General features: G+C 40.4%; 2 protein-coding genes across 3 annotated transcripts; one reads left to right on the plus strand and one right to left on the minus strand.

The window, feature by feature from the left end:
• zswim7 (zinc finger, SWIM-type containing 7) lies at positions 1-13,422 on the plus strand. 2 transcript variants are annotated; one of them, XM_078266073.1, is made up of 6 exons: positions 1-1,095; positions 2,659-2,680; positions 4,225-4,327; positions 9,775-10,006; positions 10,629-10,683; positions 10,795-10,882. In XM_078266073.1, the coding sequence occupies exons 1-6, from the start codon at positions 1,011-1,013 to the stop codon at positions 10,796-10,798; spliced, it is 501 nt and encodes a 166-aa protein (XP_078122199.1). In that variant the 5' UTR covers positions 1-1,010; the 3' UTR covers positions 10,799-10,882. The 2 variants fall into 2 exon arrangements, with proteins under 2 accessions (XP_078122199.1, XP_078122200.1); XM_078266074.1 differs by lacking the exons at positions 9,775-10,006; positions 10,629-10,683 and adding an exon at positions 12,915-13,422 and having other exon boundaries at positions 19-1,095; positions 10,795-10,899.
• On the minus strand, positions 13,414-24,507 carry adora2b (adenosine A2b receptor). The gene is made up of 3 exons (XM_078266071.1): positions 24,365-24,507; positions 23,710-24,181; positions 13,414-16,306 (listed from the first exon to the last, which is right to left on the minus strand). Exons 2-3 carry the CDS (start codon positions 24,027-24,029, stop codon positions 15,571-15,573), a joined length of 1,056 nt encoding a protein of 351 aa, XP_078122197.1. The 5' UTR covers positions 24,030-24,181; positions 24,365-24,507; the 3' UTR covers positions 13,414-15,570.
• Positions 24,508-24,949: the final 442 nt, after the last annotated feature.

The raw sequence follows: 24,949 nt of genomic DNA on the forward strand, positions 1-24,949 counted from the left end.
CATATAGCATTAAAAGCAAACTATTATTAACTATTATTAATAACATTAATTATGATTTCTGTTCCATGTAAGTGTTGCAGTAAGCCCTATCAGTGACCCAGCATGTTCAGTACCAATCCCCGGTATAGGCCCAACTAAGTCAACAAATCAATCTAGTCTGCTTTTGCTGCTATGATATATCAAAAAGTCTTTTGTGAAATAAAAGGCTGTTGTGCATGCTAGCTACAGTACGCCAATGCCCCTGTGAAAAGACCTAGTTCCGGTGATCTCATGTCTCCTGACAACAACTTATACTGCTTTATCACTGCAACGGACTATGAGATGAGTCAATACCAGATATACAGCAAGAATTGGTCTTGACAGGTTGTTGTTTTTTAGCTAATGTCTAAGCAATTACTTGTTGTTTAGCAATTACCTCATAATGAAAAAAATAATTGGAGAGTCACAAAACTGGTGCTTTATAGGGCAACACAAGTGAATCCAAATAGTATGACAAAGTAGGCTTATAGCTTGGCATAAACATACATGTCAGTTGTCTAGTGGCACATTAGCTTTTCCGAAAATAGCATGAATATACATCTGTCTGGGGCTTGCTTGTCTTTAACATACAAAGACTATTTAACTTAAATGTATTATTGAAAATTAATACATTTAAGAGATACATGTATTAAGCATAGGTATAAAGCAATGTACAGTGCTTTAGGTACATGTCAAACGTGTCTCAAGGTATGCCACTCTTCTAAAAGTGCCTCTGTGGTAGCAGGAACATTAAAATAATGACTACTCCACCTCATTAGTTTGCAAATCTTAAAAAGTCAGGGGTCTCCTAGTGTAAATACGACGCTTGAGCAATTACTGCGCTTGAGTTATGTTCCTCATGTTAGGTTTTTTATTTTGGAAGGAAATCTAACGGTCGAGCCGGAAGTCGTAATATTTTGGTTGCGCCTTATTGGCTACAGGAGCCGTTGACTTCCTGAAACAAAACGTTCTGAAGATCTTATAATACGTCCATGCTGAAAATGCGTTCATTTTTACCTGCAGTGGCCGAACAGCTTTTCCGAGATATTAAAAAAACATACCAGGAAACGTCCCAAAGTAAGACGAGGGTGGTAAATGGAGATATATGTGATAGTTGACCCCTGAACAGTTTTAATGGGAAAATAGCTGTAGCATTACTAGCTAACTAACGTGAATGTAGCAGAATGTGACAAACGCGCTTGACTTTCTGTGCAAACTTAATGTTAACTTATCCTTTGTTAGGAATGAATAGTTTACTTTCCAATAATTAAAACGTAGCTGTCGTTACTACACTTTACAGTTAAGTTAGTGCATCATTTGGTACATTTTTGACCTAATGTTCCAGCGTTTTACAACGATGTAGTTTAATATTTGGGCTGTAGGAGGCGCTGTTGTGTAACACATTTCTACCTCTTTTCTGTTAGCACTGGGCAGCACACCTATTGCTTCATGCACTGATAGGCTGAATAGACCTTTTTCACAGCAGACATTTTGCAGGAAATGTACAGGCGTAATTAATAACATCAGTAATGGCTATTCCATTTTGATGTTAACTTCCAGGGTCCTGGTATAGTTTTTTTTCACAGCAGATTTCTTTTTTTTGCTTGTCATAGTTGGATAATCTCTGTGGTACTAATAATAAACAATAGTTCTGTTCATGTGTCCCAGTAAGGCATGTACCCAGTGATGTAGTCTACGTGATACGCAGGTATATGCAGTATACCCGCTAAGAAAGCTCCAGGATTTCCATATACACACTTAAAAATCCCCAATGACACGTAACAACATACTTTGCATTGTAATTTTGATATATTTTGAATTGTCATCTGTGTTTTTCTTCTTTACATAGGCTGAATAAAGGTATTTTCACCGTAAATTGGTGCATAAAAATTTATCCGAATACAGGAAATGAAGTCGTTGATGCTCAAAACTTCCCTGGGGGAGGACACCCAGATTGATGGAATTCGGCCATCATAGATTTTATTATTTACACCTATGCTGGGAAAAAGGCCTATTGTGCATACTGGCTCACTGGGACACTCAAATAGAACTGAGCCATCATTTATGTTGTTAGTTGGTAGTATTATACACAACATGTCCAAAATGATGAGACTGACATAATTCACATGTCACACACATTACAGTTCTTTACATTTGTTACATATTACAGTTGTCCCTGATCAGTTTTTGTCTGACATTACATAAAATATGGGAATGTTATGCCACAATGTTATGTATATTGTCCATAAAGGATTATTCCTGTCAAGCCCTAAATCCCAATTTTGCTTAGTATGCCTCGATGGACTTTTATTACTATTAGGCAGCGGTTGTGGGTTTCCTGTACTTGGCCATTTTTTAGACAACCAAACCAAAGAGCACAGAAGCTTTGGCTTCGAGAAGAGCTGGTTTAATTTGTATATTGAAGTCATGTCTAGGGACTTAACAGTACTGCAGGTTTGAGTAGTTGACACAGAACCATTCCAAGGCCATTTTAGCAGATCAACACAAAGTAAAGTGGTTGCTGCTCTGTGTTACATTTTGGATTCATGTCTTCTAAACAGATTCAAGATACATTCCATCACTCTTTAATCTGTGGAATTGATTTTTTGTAACATTTGAACATGTTTTTCTTTTTTGCAGTTCCTGATGACCTGCTTATTGCGTAAGTATCAATCTTATTATTCCCCTTATTAACCAGGGTTTTTCCTGCATAGAGAAAGTTTTTGCTGGGGCATAGTTTGGCTATCCATCAATGCAGTTATCATCCCTGTCTGAGTTATGATCTAAGTAAAAAGGCCTGCACACGGCTGAATCTGAGTGGGTGTAAAGTGTAGTGTTTTTTACTGTCTGGATTTGCCAAAGTGATGTAGCACTGAGACACAGTGGCATGATGCTGCTTTGTGTTTTTACTGAAGCGTTTCCAGACATCGTGGTTTAACTTACTGTAGTTCAACACAACCACATCCTGTCTATGTATCTTCATTATACTCTGTGGTAATTCACACTCATCATTTAATATTTATTTCCTGGTGTCTCATCTCTGACTCATAGGATTATCATTTTTTTAAACTAAAAAATTGGGTGATTCAAGTTTACATTAGAAGAGTTTTGTCTGATGTAATGCATTACAGGGTCACTGTTTATTGCATTGAACATCAATATGATAATTGTACATTGTGTTTTGCATCCTTTTGTCATATCATGATATATATAGTCAAATAATATTCTTAGTATATATGTTTAGATTTTAAACCAGTCATAGTGTGGTCTACACTGAGTTTAAGTGAAGGATAAAATACTTTTACACTGGTACAAAATAGCTATATCTTGGATTATTACACCTATTTTTGTTTGGTAGGGTATTTTCCAGTGGGTGCATGACATTCACATTGATTCACAGATATTTCAAGCACAGCTACAAACTAAATAATAATATTTGCCATCAGAAGCATGAACTTAAAACGTAAGGTTTTTGTAGTAGCCCCCTAAAATAAAAGAGCAAGAGCTTCACTCTAGGTTCACAATTCATACAGGAAGGAAGTCGGAGGCAGATATGCTGGTTCCTATATCAGCACTAGCCCCAAAACTCCACAGCTCACAGAGGACTGATGAAACATGTTTATTTATTGAGAAGCTCCACCATAGGCACACGCTCACTCACACACATACACACACACACACACACACACACACACACACACACACACACACACACACACACACACACACACACACACACACACACACACACTTGAGTACAAAAGTACAAAACATGTTCTGGATGTGTGTACAGTCACCCCCCTCTGGCAGGAGGCTGAGGTCCATCAGGACCAAAACCACACGCCACAAGAACAGTTTTTTCCCCTCCGCCACTAGCCTTACCAACAATGCCCGTAACCCACCCTGACTCTCTCCACACTCCACCTCCACCTCTGGCTCTACATGCCACTGTACTTACTATGCTGTGCTGCTCTTTTTATTTTATATTTATTTTTAATTAATACTGTGTAAATATGTTTATACTTATATTGTTATATTCTGGTGATTGATTCTCTTAGCCCTCTTGTATTTAGAGATTGTGTAACGCGCACCTACAGCACCAAAACAAATTCCTTGTATGTGTAAAAAACGTACTTGGCAATAAAGCTATTCTGATTCTGTACTTCTCTTACCCGCCTCTAACGTTTTCCTCCTCGTGTCTTTCAGGTTGAAGTTTGTCTTTGGCCCTTGTGCGCTGCAGGCTTTGGACCTTGTTGACCAGCATTCAGTCACCTGTCTGTTATCTCCTAGCGGACGCAAAGCATTCCAGGTCTGTCATACTTCTGTCAACTCTAAGCCTTTGCAAACAGTAGCCCTACTTGCACAGTTTATATACTACAAATTAATAGTTTGCATTCTAACATTAAATCATTACCACAATATCTACATTCTCCCACAGCAAAACAATTTCCAACTAGTAAAAGCTACATAATTAGGGTCCTGGCAAACCACGCAAATCTGCAAGCTTATGTTTCATTTACTCTGGCAGATACGTCTGGCCCCCCTAACATTAAAACAGATTCCCAGCCGAAACTCAAAACAAACAAAAACTAGGCGGTGCTGATCAAATATGAATGCGATGCCAGGCTAGGGCACTGTAGTTTTATCTCTAAAGATACTTTGATCTCCTGCCTCAAAAATCCACTCAATCAGCTGATCTTTTATGAGGCAAAACATTTTAGATCACTGTTCAGTGCCACAATAGCCTTTGTTGGAGAATTTTCTTCTAGTTCTCTTGAAAAATTACAATCAATGTCAATGTAAAGAATCAGATGTCTTTACTTAAGACCCAGACATGGTGTTCCCTCAAGGGACTCTCAGAGTACCTTATATATTATCAGGTAAACAATAGGACAGCAGTTGCTGATCTCATGACCTCATGAAGGTTGATTCAATCAGTCATTCGTTCATTATGTGTTCTCCTGTGCCCAGTACCTTCCTTTCTTCTTTCCCCAGTATAGCCCTTTAATGTTGACTTTCAGTTATAATTTAATGAATCCTTTTCATCCCTTGGCACATCCATTAGTCAAGTCCCAGCATGGCTCACACAAAAGCACACTACACTATTGTGTGTTAATTGAATGCCAAGCTAAGCTTGATGTGTGACATTTTATAACTGTATAATAGAGGCACTGAGAGGAGATACTCAAAGGAACTCGCTAAAATCACAATAAAATGTGTTACCTAACTTGCTCAGGTTTTCTGTTTAATATTTTGTTAATAATTCTCTTTTATAATATATCCTCTCATTACAAACATATCACTACACTGTAGTTACATAATAGAGTGGGCACCATGATTGAGTTCTTAAAACATAAAGCATATTTTAAAAAGCCCTGTACAAATACAGAATACTACCAAATTGAAGAAATGCTATTACTCCATACTCTAAGAACTGACCTGAGTCATCCTGTCCTCAAAGTTAAAAGGAAATCTCAGTAGGATGCAGAATGACTTGTGATGGGAGAAACAAGGCAGCCCACTAAGGTTGTGGTCATTGTGAGCACACATTTCCTGTAAACTCCTTCAGGCCCCTGCAAAAACAGTTTTATGAAAGGAACCGTAAAGTACAATGCAGCTAAATAAAGACATAGATTCTGTTCTGCTGGGACACTTTCAACTCAATTGTTGGTGTCTTAACTGTTTCACTTATTGTCCCTCAAAGCTGTCTGACATTATATGGTCAAGCAGTATTGGAAATGATTCATGTAATAGTCGATTTTTATTCTGTTCTTTTCTGGAAAATACCTTTCCCCCCTAAATTTCATCCCGTTAAACTTGATACATGTGTCCGCTTTCCAAAATATGTTTAGCACTTTGGAATGTTTAGATTTTGAATATTGAGGTCTGTGAATCCAAAAATGTCTTATTTGTACTAACTCAGTCTGTCATAGAGCGCAAATGAAAAACAAATCTGCAATTATTACATCTCATACATGAGGATTTGCTTCTTGTCTTCGTCATATGTGATGATAAATGATATATTTTTTGTTTTTTTTGCAGTTGAATGTCACTTTGGCCTCTTAGAAGTTGTGATGGGCTTTTTTCTCTACTTTTTAAAAATATTTCATAGACTTAACGAATAATCAATTCATTGTGAAACTAATTGGCTGATGAATCAATAATGATAATTGTTAGTTGCAGCCCTAGTCTGGCATTATTTTGTAAGTTCACAACATCTGGCCGACTCTGTTTAGTGGAGGTGACATGTCTCTTGCTTGGACTGTTTGTCTGAACCTGTTGGAAGGTCTCACTGCTTGGCTTTATGCTCCACTATTTACATGCTGCTCTGAAACACTTTTCATCACATCACTCACATCATGTGATAGATGCAGGCTGCCACTCACACACTTACTTACTTTACTTAGGCCTGTTACTCCGAGAAGGAGCATAGGCCACTGACAATATTTCTCCACCTCGTCCTGTTCTGTGCCAACTTCTCCAGATCTTGCCATCTGTAGCCAGCTCTTTCCATCTCAGCTGTGACACTCCTCCTCCAGGTGTTTCTCGGTCTCCCTCTTCCACGTTTTCCCTGTGGGTTCCACTGCAGGGCTTGGCGTGTGATGGAATTCTTCGGTTTTCCGCAATGTGTGCCCAATCCATCCCCATTTTCGTTTCTTTATTTCCACTTCTATCGCAGGCTGCTTTGCTCTTCCCCACAGCTCTTCGTTCTTTATTTTATCAGGCCATCTGATGTTAAGAATACGTCTGAGGCAGTGGTTGGTGAAGATTTGTAACTTGTTCAGGAGGTTCTTTGTTGTTTTCCACGTCTCAGATCCGTAGAGGCGTATGGTTTTTATGCGTGTGAGTGTGATGTTACGTGCTCTCCATATGGCCCCCATCATGCCAAATGCATCTCTTGCCTTGCCTATTCTCCTCTTTACATCTCCTTCTGATCCGCCATCACTCGCTACCTCACTTCCCAGGTAACTGGAATAGGCCACTCACACACAGCTCAAAAGTTTTGGTAAAATGTTTATTCGCTTTCTTACCAAGACTTAGATGTGAAGAATGATGCCACGCTCATATCATGAAACTGTCTGTCTGAAGTCACTAATAAACACATTCAATCTTTATTGTTTGGTCTGACAAAATTAGAGTGTATAAACGACAAGTTACAAGTTAGATTTTGTTAGCTTCAAACAGAGCTAAGCTAGCTGTTTCTCCCCATTTCCAGTCTTTATGCTAAGCTAAAATAGCTGCTGGCTTCATATTTACTGTAAAGACATTAAAGTGCTATTGATCTTCTCATCTCAAAGCGATTAGGGGCTGTCTTTTCCAAATTGTGAAAATACTTATTTCAGTGAAACCCTGCAGCAGATCACTGTTCACCCAGTCTATCAAATGTATGAGATGTAACAGAACATTGCTTTAAATAATCCAGAATATTTCAGTAACTTGTTGTTTTCAAAGGCAAACCTACATATGATGGAGTATTTTATGGATAGCTTTAAGTAATTGTGTTGATTTTTACCTGTCAAGCTACTCAGATTTGTCCAAGTTTACTTTTCCATTGACCTGCAGGTACAGACCTCTCTTTTGGCAATAGTGGGCTTACCGGACATCATGTAGTAATGCACACAATTTCAATCAATCACTCTATGTTCTTCTTTCTTTTTGTCATACATCTTAGAAGACTTTTTTGTGGCATTAGCAGTAGTGAGTGTGGCTCCTGTGATCTTGGCAGGTCTGTTTTATGTTTTAACTGTTAGCGATGCATTAAGTGAGACTTTAGTTTACACAGTGTCTGTGCGAATGCTGTCTCAAAGCCATGCTACAAATATTTAGCTTACCCTGCTCTCTGACTCTTCATTTGTTCTCGACAGTGAGCACTTCAGTAAGCAGCTGTTGGAAACAAAACAAGCTCTACCCATCTAAATATCTGGAATCAAAACATGGCATGGCATTAAGATATAATTCAAGTTCCAGCGAAATGTAATCACAGCTGGTCTCAAAGTCGGAGGAAAGGAGTTGAAGATGCCACTGAGGATCCGGCTGTATGTTTCCCCTCAGGGTAGACTATATTTGGGCAGCATGTGACAGCACTGTGAGTTAGAAGAACGCTGTTAAACCTCTGAGAGTGAAAGCAGTGACGACATTTTGAGGAGCAGTGGCTTATTTAAGAATAGAGCCCCACTGCAATTAGTCTCCCACTTCTCAAGACTCCAAGCATTTCCTGTGGGTCAAAGAGAGGATTAAAGAGCAGATTTCTCTTATCAAATCATAAAAAGTAATTTTAACAAAGCAGAAATCAGTTTTCTCAAATGGTTTCCAGAAAATTATCAGACCCATGTTTGAAATGAAACTTAGAAAACAGTTAGTGTTGAGTTTACTGAAAGCACCGTGACTTGCGTGCTAAGTCACGGTGCTTATTCACACTGTGTCATAGAGATGCTGAAGTAGTTGATAAATTAACAAAATCCTGTCATTTTTTTGTAATTTCCTGTTAATATGCCGTTTCCGTGGGACACAATCGAGTTTCTCATGTTGTCGAGGTTATTTGGTCTCCTTTTTCCTCCAACGGAATGAATAACTCATGAGAGCCTGACATTTACATGCTGGGATTTATTTTAACCTTATCTCATTCTTAACGTTCAGTGACCTTTTTAATAGGCGACGGTGTACCGCAGCCTGTTGGGAAACAGAAGTAATGAGTTGTGTATTCTCAACAGTATGACCACGAACACTTGGGTGGATAGAAGTGTTCTTCTTTTACGCAACAAGATTTTGAGGTTGCTGTTGAGGACAGTGGTGTTGAAATAATTAGTTGATTAAGTAGTTGATTGGCATTATTTGACTATTTTGATAGTTGATGAATTATTATTAATAATTATTCATTCTGGCAAAAATGCCAAACACATTTAGCATAATAGTAAATTGCATATCTCTGGGTTTGGGACTGTTGGTTGAACAAAACAAACACTTTGAAGACTTTTCACATTTGATAGACTAAAATAACCTGTTTGGAAATCTTCACCAGACAGTACAGTTGCAGGATAGTAAATATCAGCTAGGAATATGACTTTTTCTGTGCCTCAGATCATTTCACATCAATTTAAAAATCATCTCTCCTCACATGAGCAGGCTTTCTCCCAGTAGGTCTGGGGGCAGCTAAAGGAGGGTAACCAATGCCTCATGCAGCATAAACAAAAATGCTAGCTAAGTTTGGAAAACAAAGGAAAATTAAAAATAGCAGATGAAGACAAAACATATCATAAAATGGTCTGACCATGGAATGTCATTACCCACCACTGCCAGACAACTCATTTTTATTCTTTCCTCTTTTTCTTCTTTTAAACTACTCCCCTTTCTACACACATAGACACACACACAGGAACCCTACACAATATACTGTGCTGCACCTTTACTGATACACACACCCCATACTAACATTTGCTTCTTCTTTTTTGTTTCCCTGTCGTGTTAAAAAGTTTACCTTCGCTGTTCAGATATCCTGTTTTTCTGTGGCCAACAGAGCACAAATGGCTTCATAAGGTTGATAAAGGGGATGATGTTGTGTGGCTCTTAAATTTATTTTATCTTTGGCATTAGTTTGCCCAACCATTCTCCTGGCGGGAATGTTTATGTGACATGGAAGAAGGCCTTTTTAGCACTTGAAGTAGTTCATTAGCACACACATGAGAGACGGGCCGTTCTTGAAGCACTTTGATACTGTATTAGTTAGCCAAAGATATGTGTATCTCAATGATTTCCCAGAGCTTTCAATTTCCCAGAATCCTTGTTTGTGGTGTGGACCCAGTGGACAGAGGGCAGTCCTGGCCCTGCAGCTCATGGCGGCTTACCGAGAAGTATTCCCGTGAGAGCCAGCATTTCAGGCAGAGACAGAGCTTTGCCGAGGCTTTAACTCTCACTGTTCCTTCTGTTGCTGCAACTGAATGGCAGATCTTGATGTATAGTGTCGTTCTGAGGAAACCTGCATCCCTGCCAGGTAGTGGAAGTTTGTTATGTGTATTGATGATGTTAGCTGCCAGCTTTGCAGTGTGAACTGCAGCAGAGCCACATTATCCATGATGACAGCATGCAACAAAAGGGGCCCAAGTGTGAGCTGGTTTTCAATCAACTTGGCTCTTAAGAAACTGTTGAGGTCCTTGGCCTGGTCTCCACAGTTGCACTGTTTCTATCCTGATCCTGCTGGTGCTGATGGTGCTTTCTCCATCTTTACTAAGGGGCTTTAAGTCCATGTAATTGTCTCTCTTGTGCCTTATTTATAATGAAGTGTCACATTAAAGAAATGGGAGGTTTTTGCTTTTGTAGGTCACAGGGAAAGGTCATTTATCAAAGCTCTGGAGAATAATGGAACCTGCTCTGCTACCATGGGAGGCATTAGTTATTTCGAAGTGTCAAGCTAATCCACCAACTTAATGTCCTCATGTGCATGTGGACAAGACTTAAATCACTGTCTATAGCTGGCAGTGAGCATCAGCATCGTAGACAGGAGGTCCTGTCAGCCGAGGCCATTAGACACCACATACAGGTTGGTTAAAAATGCATCGTTTCTATCTTGTCTCCTCCAAATAACTAATGGGAAATGATGATGTTAATGGTGGAAGCAACCTCACCTTCAACCCAACCACTGTCCTACCACTTCTATGAAACATTTAAAAGGCGAGTCCACCCAAAAACAGAACACAAGTTGCAATATTCAAGCTATTTTGGACTGTAAAAAGAAGGAAGCTGGAAATCACAGCATGAAGACTTTACATGAATCTGTTGCAGGTAATGGGAGGCTCGGGGCGTTTGTACACTTGCTTTGTGTCCTGTCACTACTGCCCGTGCCCGGCCTTCGCTTACACCGTGCTCCGCAGAAATGAGGGCCCACTGGTGAGTCTCAAACTAACTGTTACACACAGGTTGGGCTTCATATCAAACCTCAATACTGGCACTGGGTGCTTATACAGATTTGTATTCTTCTTTACAGTAGTTTTGGTTCAGTTGATAAATGAAAGAAAGAGTTTATCATGTTTATCTTCCTCAAAGTAAGATATCACAAACAGTATCATGAGATACCTGTCCTGAAACAAGGGTGTAGGTTTGGTTTCAGAAATGGGGAGGGCACAAAAAGTCGAGGTTTTTCTTCTTAAAAAAAAAAGCTATTTCCGGCATTTAAAATATCTTATAATTAATCTTTTATATTAAATAGAAATGCTATGTAACTTGCTGGCTTTTTAAAATGTGAATCCTACTTAAAATCACATTTAGTTTCTGTTGATACTTTATGATAGTGTGCACTGCTAAAAAAAGAGCACTGTCCTTTATTGCCATAACTAATATTTAATATTCATGTTCATCATCTATAGTTTTAGGATAATATTGACTGAAAAATACAGAAAAATATGCAGAGGAGTTGTAGTTTTTTTATTGTAGTGTAGCGCTTGTAAGTACAATCTCCACCTATCAGACAATAGGGTAGTCTGTATGTAGCAGGAACCTGAAATAACCTGCAAATATAGGATTTTGGATCCCCTGTGGAAATTACATCCCTGTTAGTATTCAAATGATATCCGACCCTACACAGAAGAAGACAAAGCTCAGAAACACATACAATATATGTATATGGTAGACAGTGAGTACAGCAGAATATTTACACACAGAAAACGGTTTCATAGCAGTTGTGTCTCATCAGTGAGTTGTGTATTCTGGAGAAAACCACTGCCCACTCAAAAGTGAGACACAGTAGATGTTGAAATGTGTGTAACAGATGTATCGTGGTCAGGTCGTGTTCTTGTCTGGTCACTGAGGGGTGTCTCCACTCTGACTGGCTGTTTTTGCTCTAAATATTTGCAAGCAAACGGCCTCCTGCTCCAAGAATCAGGAAAACTTGGTTCCCTGGAGGATGCTGCTAAAATCAGTATGAGAAACAGAGAGCTGCAACATACCGTGGAGAGTCCCCATGACCACAGCAGCGCTACTGGTATCATTCCCCATGAAAACACACTGAAGACAGACAATAAAAACTATTCACTGCCTCATCAAACTCTCCTGCAACTTTTATAGCTAGCTAGTTGAAGCTGGAGTCAATTTTGTGTCTTTGCATGTGTGGAAGCTAATAGATGGTCCAAGATAAGACTTATGCTGTATCAGATTTTAATAACATACTGTAACTCTCCAGGTCCAAAGTCAAAACCATACGAAACTCAAGAGACTATGAGTTTGACCATGCAGTTTGCAGTTCTCGCCCCGCTGGAGCCACTCTGTTCATTTAAGGGCTCTATAGATTCCAACATGACTGGATAAGACAAATAGGTCAGAGGACAGATACAGGAGCTCTTCCACCAACAGCACACAGACATGTGAAGCTAGTAAACAAATTTGATGTACCTTTGTCCTTTTCACCACACTCAAAACTTGGCTTATTGTTTATGTAAAACACGAATCCACAGGCGTGTCAGTGTGGAGGAATTCTCATTTATAATTAATCGAATAGGCTCAGGGGAAAACAAGTCAATGATTAACATGTTGGTAATAATGAATGTGTTCAGTGACACATGCACACAAATGCACAACTGCAGGGCTTTTTTGTCACTGAACACACATTTCGCTTCATGATTCATCTTATTGTTTACACAAACATTTTGGTAAATAATACACACTCATAACCCTCTTAATCTCTGCTTTTTATTAACAATAATGTTTATATCTCTGGCATTTGCTTTATTCTTGGATTAAAGTTCACTCAGTGGGAAATTTCCAGCAGGTCAGGGCCAAGTGTTTTTTTTTACATGAGATCTTTGAATTGAAATTATTGAAGCATCATTAGGGTTTTTATACCTGTGTCATTAATCACATCGGTGCCCATGTTCATGTAAGGAATCAGGTTCTGTGCTCTTTTCTCCCAGTGCAAACACATCCTGGCCATCTACCTTTGTCAGGCCATGGGTGGGACTCAGCAGGAGAGCGTGTCAGATCAGCAGATGTCCTTGCTGCTTAGCGGGATGGAAGCCCTGTGACACCCATCAGGTGTGTTCAGTACAGCAGGTGGAGCAGCACACCCGCGTGGACCCTCTTGGATGAGAGCCAATGTTTTGAACGGACACTTTGGGTAACTGCAGAGACGATTGGAGCATGGGAACACTACCATGGTTTCCGCTTGTTCATTTGTCTCTTTGAGTGACTACAGATGTTGCTTTATTTATTTTTTCGTTGGAAGGGATGTTATCTGTTTACAGGGAAACGACATCTGTTAAGAATGTGCAGCTTTATTTTTAGGTTATAGGTATCTGAAGCATCTGCATGCTGAAGGGACTTCAGAAACATTTAAAAAAACCAATGTGTCATTTGTAAATATAAATTGTCATATGATATAAAGTTGAAATCTAAGCAATAAAGACTGATCTGTAACAATATAAACATTGCCTTTATTAACAAAATAATTCACCATACATACAGATTGCATTATGTTGAATAGCAGTGTCAGTTTCGCTGTTGTAATTTTGTTGAATGAAGAAAGAATGGCCTATGGAAAGGTTGAACATCAGCTTGACCACAGTGGATGTTTCTCCTGATTAGTAACAACACTAAAGCACACAAACAGATAGGTACTTCGGAATGAAAGGCAGGAATGTTGAACTAGATCAACTTGTTATTGTCCGTCTTACCTTTAAAATCGCAAAAGAAGGCAATAGTTTGACATCAATCAATAGCTTGTAGAAAGCCGGACACCTACAGTACTTATTTTTACACATCAGTCCACATAGACAATAATATAACATTACAGTGCAGTTACAGTATAGATGTCTCCATTGGAATGTACTAAAACTTTGGCACACTCCTGTATTTAGCCCTTGAAGTTAGTCAGAGGTGGTACACTGGACACAATGGCAAATGAGGGGCGTAGTCAAGCAGTGGAGGCAAGTGCTCAGCTTAAGAACACTTATTAAACACCAACACAACAAGTTTCAACACCACCAATAAAGCACACCAAATGGGAAATAATTGAAAATGTCAGTGCAATGTGTTTTCATTTGTGTAGTGATGGCGCTCACGTGACCAAATTCAACCTCATTTCTTTCACATAAATTACGATTCTCCAAACAAAACTCTGCTTTTCTCTGATTAAACTCACGAGGCCTTCTTTCTTGTGGTTCATAAGCTCTGGACCCTGTCTTCACTTTTATAAGCTCACAGGAACATGCACAACAATGCTAACCCCCGCACAAAAGAGGCAAAGCATCAGGTGCAAAGCAGCTGTGTTGCCTCACACTGTGATGCTGCATACAAAACCGTTGAGTACAAAGGAGTAAGAGTTTGCCTCTTGGAGTTGTCAGCTGGACTCCTAAGGCAAATGACACCAACTGAATCAAAGTAATGGTGTTTTATTTGAGGCAAACCACTAAATAATGTGTACCAGAAGCTTGGATGATATAACGGAAATTTTAAATATCAAATTTGACATTGGCTTGTCTACTTTCAGTATGTCATTACTTGGCTCAAAACAATGCAGCTGTGCAGGTGCCATATTTCTATAAATGGTACAATCAGTTTCCCAATTCCTGAGCTTTTGTCTTATGAAATGTTAACATGGAAACTATATGGAGCACCACCGCAGGTGTGTTTTGCTAAACTACTTATGTCTGGGTGTGCATAAATCAAATCATGCAGTTCATCTAGTAGCCGCCAAAATACTTTTCTCTGGCTCTTAGCCACAGGGGCCACTCATAAGATCATTCTGTGATCATCATTTCTGTTTTTCCTGTTTGTTTGCTTTTCCCCCTTTTTTCTATTTAGTTGTTGGGATTTTCTAATATGTATGAGTCCCTGTTGTTTTTTGATCCCTCTGTAGACTACTGTGTCCCTCTGCCTATACACACATTTTGTTGTGGAGGATTCACTCGCGCAGCAGCAGAAAAACACTGGCACTTAGTTTAAGCAACAGCTAAAGAACATTTCTGCCATACAAAGAAAATTTGTTTCTGTGTTTTGAGCCTGTGATGGTCATACGTATGAATTTATTTTAAAGGGCCACGAGGCAAAAGTAACCACAGATGTAGACTACTACCATTGTACCTCTCTAGGTCCACAATGACAGATCCAGCCACACAACATTTTTTGATCTTTACATTCTCAAAGATAAGGTATTGTAATAAATAAATTTATAAACACTGGCACTCAATGTTGACAATATAAAATAGCAGGGCAAAATATAGTGTTTGGAGTTGTAACAGGGTGGATTCAGAATGATAAATAGCATTATACAATATAGTTTGGATCCTGTTCCCAGTCTACAAATCCAGTTAGCTTCAACATGTTTAAAAAAAAAAAAAAATCTGAAAACCTTCACAATGCAAAAGTTATGTAAGACTCGCCATTCAACATTTCACTGCTTGACCCCTGATTCATAAATAAATGTCCACATTCAAGGCGCGTTTGACATCGGTTCATCTTCACATATCATACTCTTGTTCTGTAAACATTATAAACCTTTTGAAAACAAAATTCAAGACTGAAACAAGAGAGCTGACGCAGATAATACTCCCCCCTCAGTCACGACTCTCTCTATAGCAGAGGGTCGATGGTCATGTGAATCTGGTCTTTGTTGCGTCTGCTGCCGTTGGAGCTGAGGTACAGCTCCTCCCTGCGGCACAGGAAGTTTTTGGCCAGGATCTTGCGGAAGGTGTTCCTGAAGTCCTGGATGCGGTAAGCATAGATGATGGGGTTGACTGCGGAGTTGGCATGAGACAAAATAATGGCCACATACATGACAACCTCTGGCTTTTGCAGCTTTTCATAAAACAGCGTGAGGCAGTTGAGGATGTGGACGGGCAGCCAGCAGATGGCGAACAGTCCCACGATGATGGAGAGTGATTTGGCGGCCCGGATCTCCTTCTGCAGCAGTCCGTGGTGATGGCTATCTCCGTTGCCCACACACTTGAGCTCGATCTGTCTCAGCTGCTTCCTGGCCACGGTGAAGATCTTTAGGTAGATGCCCAGCATGATGAGCAGTGGCGGCAGCACACAGGCAAAGAAATTAAAGTAGACCATGTAGTGCATGTCGACCACACTCTCAAAGAAGCACTTGAGATTACAACTCTGTAGTAAGTCTCCTCCGCCCCTCATCCCCTCCCTCAAGCCAGCGTTTGTAGTGTTGTCAGCCCCAAAGCTGCTGTTGGGCCAGCAGCTTGAGTACTTCAAGTTCCAGCCAAAGAAGGGGATGAGGCCAATGACAAAGGAGAGGATCCATAAAATAGCGATGATCTCTCTGGCGGTCTTTCCTGTCATCAACTCCTTGTACCTGGAGAAAACACAGCAGAGGTTACCATCTCAATAATGTTCCCAATGTGGAAGTTTGGGACAAATCTCACACTCAAAATAGGCTCTAGGGATCAAGTACAGCCCAGCTATAACAGATACAAATACAGCAACATGGCAAAAACAAAGTGCAAACTTTACAGTATATGAGCAAAACCAAATGCTTTTTCTGTGATCTAAGCATGTTGTGATGTAAATATTTACCTATGTACCGCTGATGAGTGTTACACAGAGATGGGGACTCGATTCTGAGACTCGGACTCGAGTCGCACTTAAGTCGCACAAACAGCTGACTTCAGACTTGACTCGGACTTAAGCTTCGAGACTCGTCAACAACCTGTTTTCATGCAATTATTGCTTTTTAAATCAAAATGTATTCATGTATTTCTATTTTCTTTTATTGGCGCATATACGGGGAAACGTATGACCTTTGCCATAATGTGCAACGTAATGCATGCGCCTATGTGCGCGCACTCACATATCAAAATATGCATTGCCGATGGCGACACCAAGTCCTCCCGGAGTTGTGCCTTTTCTCATTAGTTTTGCTTTCAATAACTTGGTAAACAGTGGCAGTAAGCGAACAGCTACATGCAAGATGTGTGGCACCAATCAACAACGTCGGACTTCATCAAAACACACCTAAATAGGTCAGTCACTCACACACTAATGTGAAAGAGACGTTACATTTAGCATATATCGTCACAGCTAACAAGCTAAGCATCGCAACGTGTTGTGCTAATGCTGGGAACAGGCACATTGTATCTTATCCATGGCGCACAGGAGGGGGGACGCACGGATCCATCTCCCCAGGAAGAAACGCTGTGTCGGGTGGGCAAACTCATGTGATGCGTAATTGATCCCGTGGATGATTTTTAGGCTATTAAGTGAATAAGGTGTACCCGGTCCACCAAACACTGGGCCGTCTTGACTGTCTTAATTCTGCACATATTTCTGTTACTGTAGTCCTATTTACTATTTCATTATTTCATCCATGTGTGGCGCAGCGGATCCGTGCGCACTGTGACCTGCCGTGGAGACGCTGGCCTCACTAACCTCTCCTCCTCTGAGTCGGGTCTCCCTCGCGCTGGACTCAGTTTCACTGAGCTTACTAACACTTAGAAAATAAATGGCATTATCAGTGAGTTCAAACTGCTTATTGTGCATAATTTGGACTGACACTGAGATGCATGTTGTTCTGTAACTGGTGTGGCACTGCCACTTTTCTCTTGATTTCCACTTCGACATTAGACATTTTTTGAGTGAAAGAGACGTTACATTTAGCATATATCATCACAGGTAACAAGCTAACTATCACAAAGTGTTGTGCTAATGCAAGGCAGATTGTATCTTTATAGTTGTATCCATATGATGTGACAGACTTAGGTTAATATTTCACCAGGTCCGAGGTCTAGAGGGATGTGTTAAGTAGACCCTATAAAGTTATCCTACAACTGATTTTGATACTGTACTCTATGGATGGTAGCTACAGGACATGCTTTGAATTCCTAAGATTTAACAATACAGTGTTAGGGACAGATCAGATGGCCAGAGACTTGAGACTTGACTTGAACTTGCCCCTCAAAGACTTGAGACTTGACTTGGACTCAAGCTCAAAGACTTGCAAAAAATGACTTGTGAACATCTCTGGTGTTACATTCTTGCATATCTAATCAAAATCCCAACAAAGCTCAAAGCTAGCAGACCAGTCTTTAGTAGTACTTAGTGACTTTAAGGCTTAAAGAAGTAGTTTGACAGTCCTGAAAAAGAGTTGAGCCAAAATTTACACCACATATTTGTAAAAAAAAAAGTTATGCACTGGAGTAGTGGCCCACAGAGAATGTTGAACTTTGTTTGGCTTGCAGAAAGAGAGCTGGTGTTGGCTTTTGTTTGTGCAGTTTGTTGGTGTGGCCTAACTGGCACATCACATCATTCTAATGTGGCTCCTTCTGTGCACCAGGATGCACATTGGCCTATTAATGGCTAAGAATCAGACACTATGAATGATAAAGTGGGATGGTGAATTACTATGAGTAGGTGCATTCAAGTGTAGGAAATATTGTCATCACAGTCTTTTTTTTCTTTCAAACCAAACAACAAAAGACAATGACACAAACACAGGAGCAAACACAAGCATCTGATCCCCCACCCACAGCCACAACAAGACTAAGTTCAGGCGGACTTAAGCCCGACATGAAACAATACAGACTTCTCATTCATTTTAATGAAGCTATAGTCTGGGGGCGCAGCAGGAGTGCCAACGCAGGGCAAGAGTCTACAGCCAGGCTAGGATCCTGTCTGGATCAACGGATCTGGATTCATTTCCAGGATAATCGCTGGAACATCTGGCCCGCTGTGCAACAAGGCAGGCCTGTTTGGTTCTTTAGGTGAATCATTGTAAGGCTTTACACAGCGTTGTGGAGTAAGGTCTGGCAATGCCAGACTAGTTTCGCAGGAATATATCCTTATGGGAACAAATTGAATGGCAATCTATCCAATAACTGTGGAGACATTTCAGTCTGGACTAAAGTGGTGGACACAATTGTCTAGTATGTATCCTTGACGTTCCACTTCCGGAATTGCTCCGGTGCCGCAGGAAATTCCGCTGGATGCATGTATTTTCGCCAGTGTCCGTTTCCTTCTGCTTTCTTTTTTGTTGGAATTTTATACTCCGGTGGATTTCTGAGGACTATGGTTAACTGCTCCTCAGATCTCTGCAGGGTAAATTGAAAGAGCTAGCTAGACTATCTGTCAAATCTGAGTTTTCTCTCGCACAACTATTTTACAGCGGCTCCGTGCAGAGCTTAGCGCTGCCCATGACGATTGGTTTAAGAAATTGCCACAGCATTCCCATCCCGGAATGCTGTGGGGAGTAGCCAGACCCTCCTCTGCTCCGCAGCGTGTGGATGGTCTGGCAAAGCGAGGCTATGATTGACAGACCATCTATAGAGCCACTCTGCTTGTATTGCTAAAAACATACACAACAAAACACAAAAACCTCAATACAGCACATTCAAACAAAAATTGATCAGCTTCAAAGTGTTTCCAATAAAGGATTCTGGTACCAGTGGAAACTACACCCCCAAATAAAAAAAGTAAAGCAAGACAAAGGAGATAGATTAAGGAAGTCACATCCTACACTACTTTCCATATTATTTCTATTTTCTGTTGAAATACGAACGGCAACACTAACAGACTTAACAGACTTATTTTAATGTTACCCCCGAGCACATTATCAGCTGCTAAATGAAATCATTAAGTCTGCTCACATCTCACAACCTGCTTCAGATACTGTAAACAGCCACATCAATAGAGCATGGAGACTTTAAAATGAAACAGCACTGAAAGACATTTTCTGTCTTCACTTTTGTAATATTTCGGCTTTGTGCTTTTTTCTAGTTTTATGCCTACACTGTAATACTAGTTCCATCTGATGTTTTTCACTCGTAATGAAACTGTCAGTGTTGAGTGTTAGATTGATCAAATTTGATGCGAATGGAGATGAAGGGGTGACTCATAAAACTGTGATCCTGCCTATAAACAGCGCTTAAAGCAAAATGGGCCGTTACCTCTAAGTGATTCAGGCGAACAACCGCATGGTAGTGACTCACACTCATACTGACATGCACTCACACACACACACACACACACACACACACACACACACAAGCCAGTCTGCTACAAATAATCTTATGTCTACAACAGATGATCACACCATATAAATGATCACATCATATAATGGACAGAAAAGCCTTTTTGCATAACATAATGATGTCACAGTGAAGTTGAGGATATAAAATGTCATCACTTCATCATTTTATCCTATTAGACATTTGTGTGAAATGTTGTCATAATTAGTGTAGGAATTCTTGAGTTATGGCCAAAAACGCATTTTATGAGGTCACAGTCATCGTCATCATCATCACTAGACGTTTGAGCCACGTGAAGAAATTCCTTCCAGGGTTTCCCAGTTTTCACAATCACAAGAATGGGCCAGACGGACAGACAATCCGAAGACATAATGCCTCTGGCCACAGCTGTCGCTGGCGTGAAGGCGTAATAAAACGATAAAATAAAACCATCCCAGAAGAGGCTGCAATAGATGAGAATGAAGCCAAGCTATGAGTGGGGGAAGTGGTTTCAACTGGCAGCAATTCCCTCTGAACAGGAAGTGTGTCATTAAAGTCTGGTTTCAGATGCAGAGAATTTGCTAGTAAAATAAAAGTAATGCTACTAGAAGTCTACAGCCCTATGTTATAATAACTGTAATATTCCCAACAGTCAATTATTCATCAGTGGTGTGCCATCTCCGCCACTGTCCTACGAGCCTCTGCAGGGAGGTCTCCCCGGGAGGCTATGAATAATACAGAGGGAGGAGAGGAAGCTCCAGAGCTCACCACGACCTTGTCACGTTTCCACACATTTTCCCTGTTCTTCTCCATCTTCTACTCCCTCTATCTGTCAATCACAAGTACAGCAGGCCGCACAGGCTCCATTTCCTAGAGGGTCCAACTCCTGCACATCACCTCCCACCCTTTCTTTCTGTTTGGAGGCAGGGAAAGGGCGAGCGGCTGAATGGATTAGTTCTGGCATGACGACAGCACGCTGGCATCTATCTTTGTTTTGCTTTCTTCGCCTGCTCCATTCTCCATACATCCCTTTCTCTTCTCTCTGTCGCTGTGCTTCCGCCTGGGGCCACAGACCTCTGCCAGGCCACACACACTGACCGCTCACAACCTCCGCTCAAATGTCCGGCAGTGTCTGCAGCCCTGCTTTAAACAGTCTAACAGGTGGACGTTCACACTGACATCACAGGGGGATTTTTTTGGTTTTTTGTGTTTGTGTTACCTCGCTTGTCAGTGTGTGTGCAAACAGAGCTGAACAGTATTTGCATTATGAATTGTATTTGTGAGCGAAAAAAACAAGTTGTGTAACATGGTAAAGGCACGCTAATAAAACCATGTAAACACAGATATGAATTTGCTTTCATGGTCTGTTTAAGATGTGATCGTGCATTAATTGTTTTGACAGAAGAGGGAAAGGTAAATATAGATATAATATCTCTGTACATTTTCATTGGAAGGTTGGACTTGGCTTCCTGGTGTGTAACACTGTCTTGCTGCCAAACTCAACAACTCATTACTAAAGTGACGCCTCAAAATCTGTTTTTGGATTATGAAATAATAGGTAGTTTCCTCCTTTTAGAAAATAGATGCTGTGTTTTTGGCTAACAGCATAACATTAACCTCAACAACTTACCACAGCTCTCAGGGTAAAACATTGAAATACAAGTTGTAGGTGGCTCTAACAGATATATATAGACAGGTTGACAAATCAAAGAACAAACCTGAGTGAATGAGTGGAGGAAAATCACATATGCAGATGCTTTCATACTAACCATGTCAGAATGTAAACTCTTCACACCTACTGTTCACTGAGTCCATACAAAAAAAGCACCTGGACTCTGTGTTGCGTCATTTTCGATACAGATTAATGTGGATCAGATGTCATCTTTCCTACATTTATTATTATATAATATAATATATATATATATATATATATATATATATAAAAACGGACTTCCATCAAGGACGGCCTGGTACCATACCGACAACACCCTTACATGACTCCTAAACTGTTCATAAAATGATGTTGCCCACTTTTCCTGCCCACACTGAGGCAGTGCTGCTGCTGTGGTTGGGGACGCCCCTTTGAGTTCTCTGATGTGCCAAAGGTTATTTTAAAGCCCCAACAGGACAGAGGGACAAAATCTCTAGAGGGGCTTTTTTCTGAGAACGGCAAACAGGGAAGACAGGGGCTTGAAAAGAGCATTGAGTGGGTGGCTGTTATCTCATGGGGTTTAAAACCATGGACATAACTTCCACTAAAACCATCTGTGAAAACACATTGATCTAAGAGCCTCAAAGGCCTGCGGACTGGCCAAACACACGTACGTACGCGCGCACGCACACACACACGCACACACATACACACCAGCCATCGCTGTGGACATGTAATTTGAGCTGAGCATACACATTGGTCTTATTATTATGTGTGTTGTGAGGCTGTGCTTTCAGAGGAAACTATAAAATGTTGTGTTGAATTTTAAAAATTTTTTACAGAGTGTGTCCTTGGTTAAGAGGCAGTTAAAGTCAGTTTTTTCTGTGTGAGGAGGTAGAACGAGGTTTGTTTTCCGTCCGTGAGTCAAATATAGAAGCACAAATGGGGATTTTACAAGCCACTTAGTTGGTGGGGGACAACTTGTATCCCAGACTAGTGTCTTTCTGTCCTTTCTTGTCAGCATTTGAGTCAAATGGAAATGACAGCACATCCCACAGCACTAACAGCCACCAGAGCCACAACCAGTGGCCACAACAATCCCTGCAGTGAGTATTTGCCAACTGGATAAATGGAAGTGACACAGTGTGGTCAGGTATTGATACGTGGCTTCTCCTGGTGTGTCACATCAAACAGCTCCATGACTGATCTTTGCATCTTTTACAAACTGGAGGAGGTGTCAGATGAGAAAAGATGTATTGTGTTCCTACTGCTGAAAGTCACCAATGTACTGTATGTAAAGGTGGCATACAGTGATCTAAAGCCTTTAGATTATTCAATAAAGGTGATAAAACAATCACTTCAAAGTGTTTGCTAAGTCTGTCTCTAACACCAGATTCAATTAAAGTTTTGAGAGGTATTATCTGATTATCATTCCAAGTTTAGATATTGACCCTGCTATTTTTACACAAGACATTAAGCTCCACGGGAAACGGATTCATGAGATCACAGAGCTGCTACTGATCTTCCAGATAATTTGTTCCATAGTGGGGACATATTATAGTCATGTATAGTATTTAGGGCTCTTTTATGAAGGACAGGATGAAAAGGAATTCAATGTTTTTCTGCTTATTTGGCACACTGTGTATAGTATTAACTAATGATTGTTTTCATTTTTAATTAATCTTTTGATTATTTTCTTTGGTTTTGTCTATAAAATGTCAGAAAATGGTGAAAAATGTCCATCAGTGTTTTCCAAAGCCCAAGATAACATCTAAATTGTCTTGTTTTGTCCACAACTCAAATATATTTAGTTGTACAGAGGAGTGAAGATGAGATTTATTTGATAAAAAAAGACTTAAACTGATTAATCAATTTTCAAAATAGTTGGCGATTAATTTAATAGTTGACAACTAATCTAATAATCTTTGGAGTTCTACTGTGTATTACCAAGTGATTATTCAGCCAGGACACACTCAGTTTAAGTTACAGTCATTGGTTCACTTCACTGTCTTCACCATTATCTTGCAAATAGGAAAAACTACTTTCATCAGCTAAAGAATTTTCAAATTAATTCCACAACAGTGATGGAAAAATAAATAAACTCACCTCAGAGGGATTTTGACGGCCAGATATCTATCAATTGCAATAGCAAGAAGGCTGAAGATGGAGCTTTGTGTCAGTACCAAGACAAAACAGGCCAGGAAGAGGCATCCATAGAAGTCCAGATGTATGCCGATGCTGATGGTTATGGCAAAGGGGATGGCGAGGCAACCGACCAGAATATCAGCCACAGCCAGAGACACCAGAAAATAGTTGGTGGCGTTCTTCAAAGTGGTGTTGATCGCGACAGCCCAGCAAACCAGTATGTTGCCGGATATGGAGAGAACAGCAATTGCTACTTCAATCACGATGTACAACGTATTCATCTCAGCAAAGTGTGTTAAAGGACTAAAACCTGAAGGCTGAACATAACACAAGACGGTCCCCCACAACACTGCTTCTAGTCCCAGAGGAGTAAAGAAGTAGTTCTGCTGTAATCCAGGAATACTCCACAAGTGTGAGCTGCTGAACCAGCCATCTGTTGGAAAGAAAGGAATTTATTTTTACATTCATTTTTATTTAAGTAGAAATGTGCTGTTCTTGCGTCACAAAGTTGACAAAAGCTGCAGTAGCTGCGTAATAATGCATTTATCCTCCACACCTGCTGCAGAATTGTACACATAAAACAGATAGAAAGTCACTGGACATTGTTTTCGCTCACCTTAATGGACCTGAACATCGTCTCTAGATGTTTAGTCACATCGACAGCGAGCGATCTGCGGAGCGAGAAGCGCCATCTGTAGATCTAAAGTGAAGGCAGTGTGTCACACAACTTCCACCCAACGCGGTTTTGAAGTGGAGGGGGAAACGCAAGACAAAACAAGAACAGAGAAGCCACTCCCCTGACACCCACACGCGCGTGGTTACAAGTAGCATGATACAGATGGAATCCCAAACGAGCGTCACCGGTCCGCCGTGCGTAATTACGCGCCAAATAAACCGCTTCCAACAACGCCTCCACGTGCTTTCCCTTCATTTTAAATACGGTTCAGTTTGTACAGCTCGCGCACACGCACGCGCGTCCATACTGCTCACAGACACGCGGCTCCATCTGGTTAAATCATGGCTAAATCGCGGAGTTTTTCAAAAGCAACCAAAATAACTTAATTTACTCACGTTTTAGTGTTGGTGGATCATTGTTCACCTTCCTCTTCTGGCTGACGCAAACGCATGAGATGAAGTCAGAGTAGAAAGCAATATTTATATTTGGAAACCTGTTTTAAAGAAGAAAAGGCACATTCTATTT

The sequence above is a fragment of the Sander vitreus genome, chromosome 13, assembly GCF_031162955.1.
Source record: "Sander vitreus isolate 19-12246 chromosome 13, sanVit1, whole genome shotgun sequence".
NCBI lineage: Eukaryota > Metazoa > Chordata > Actinopteri > Perciformes > Percidae > Sander > Sander vitreus.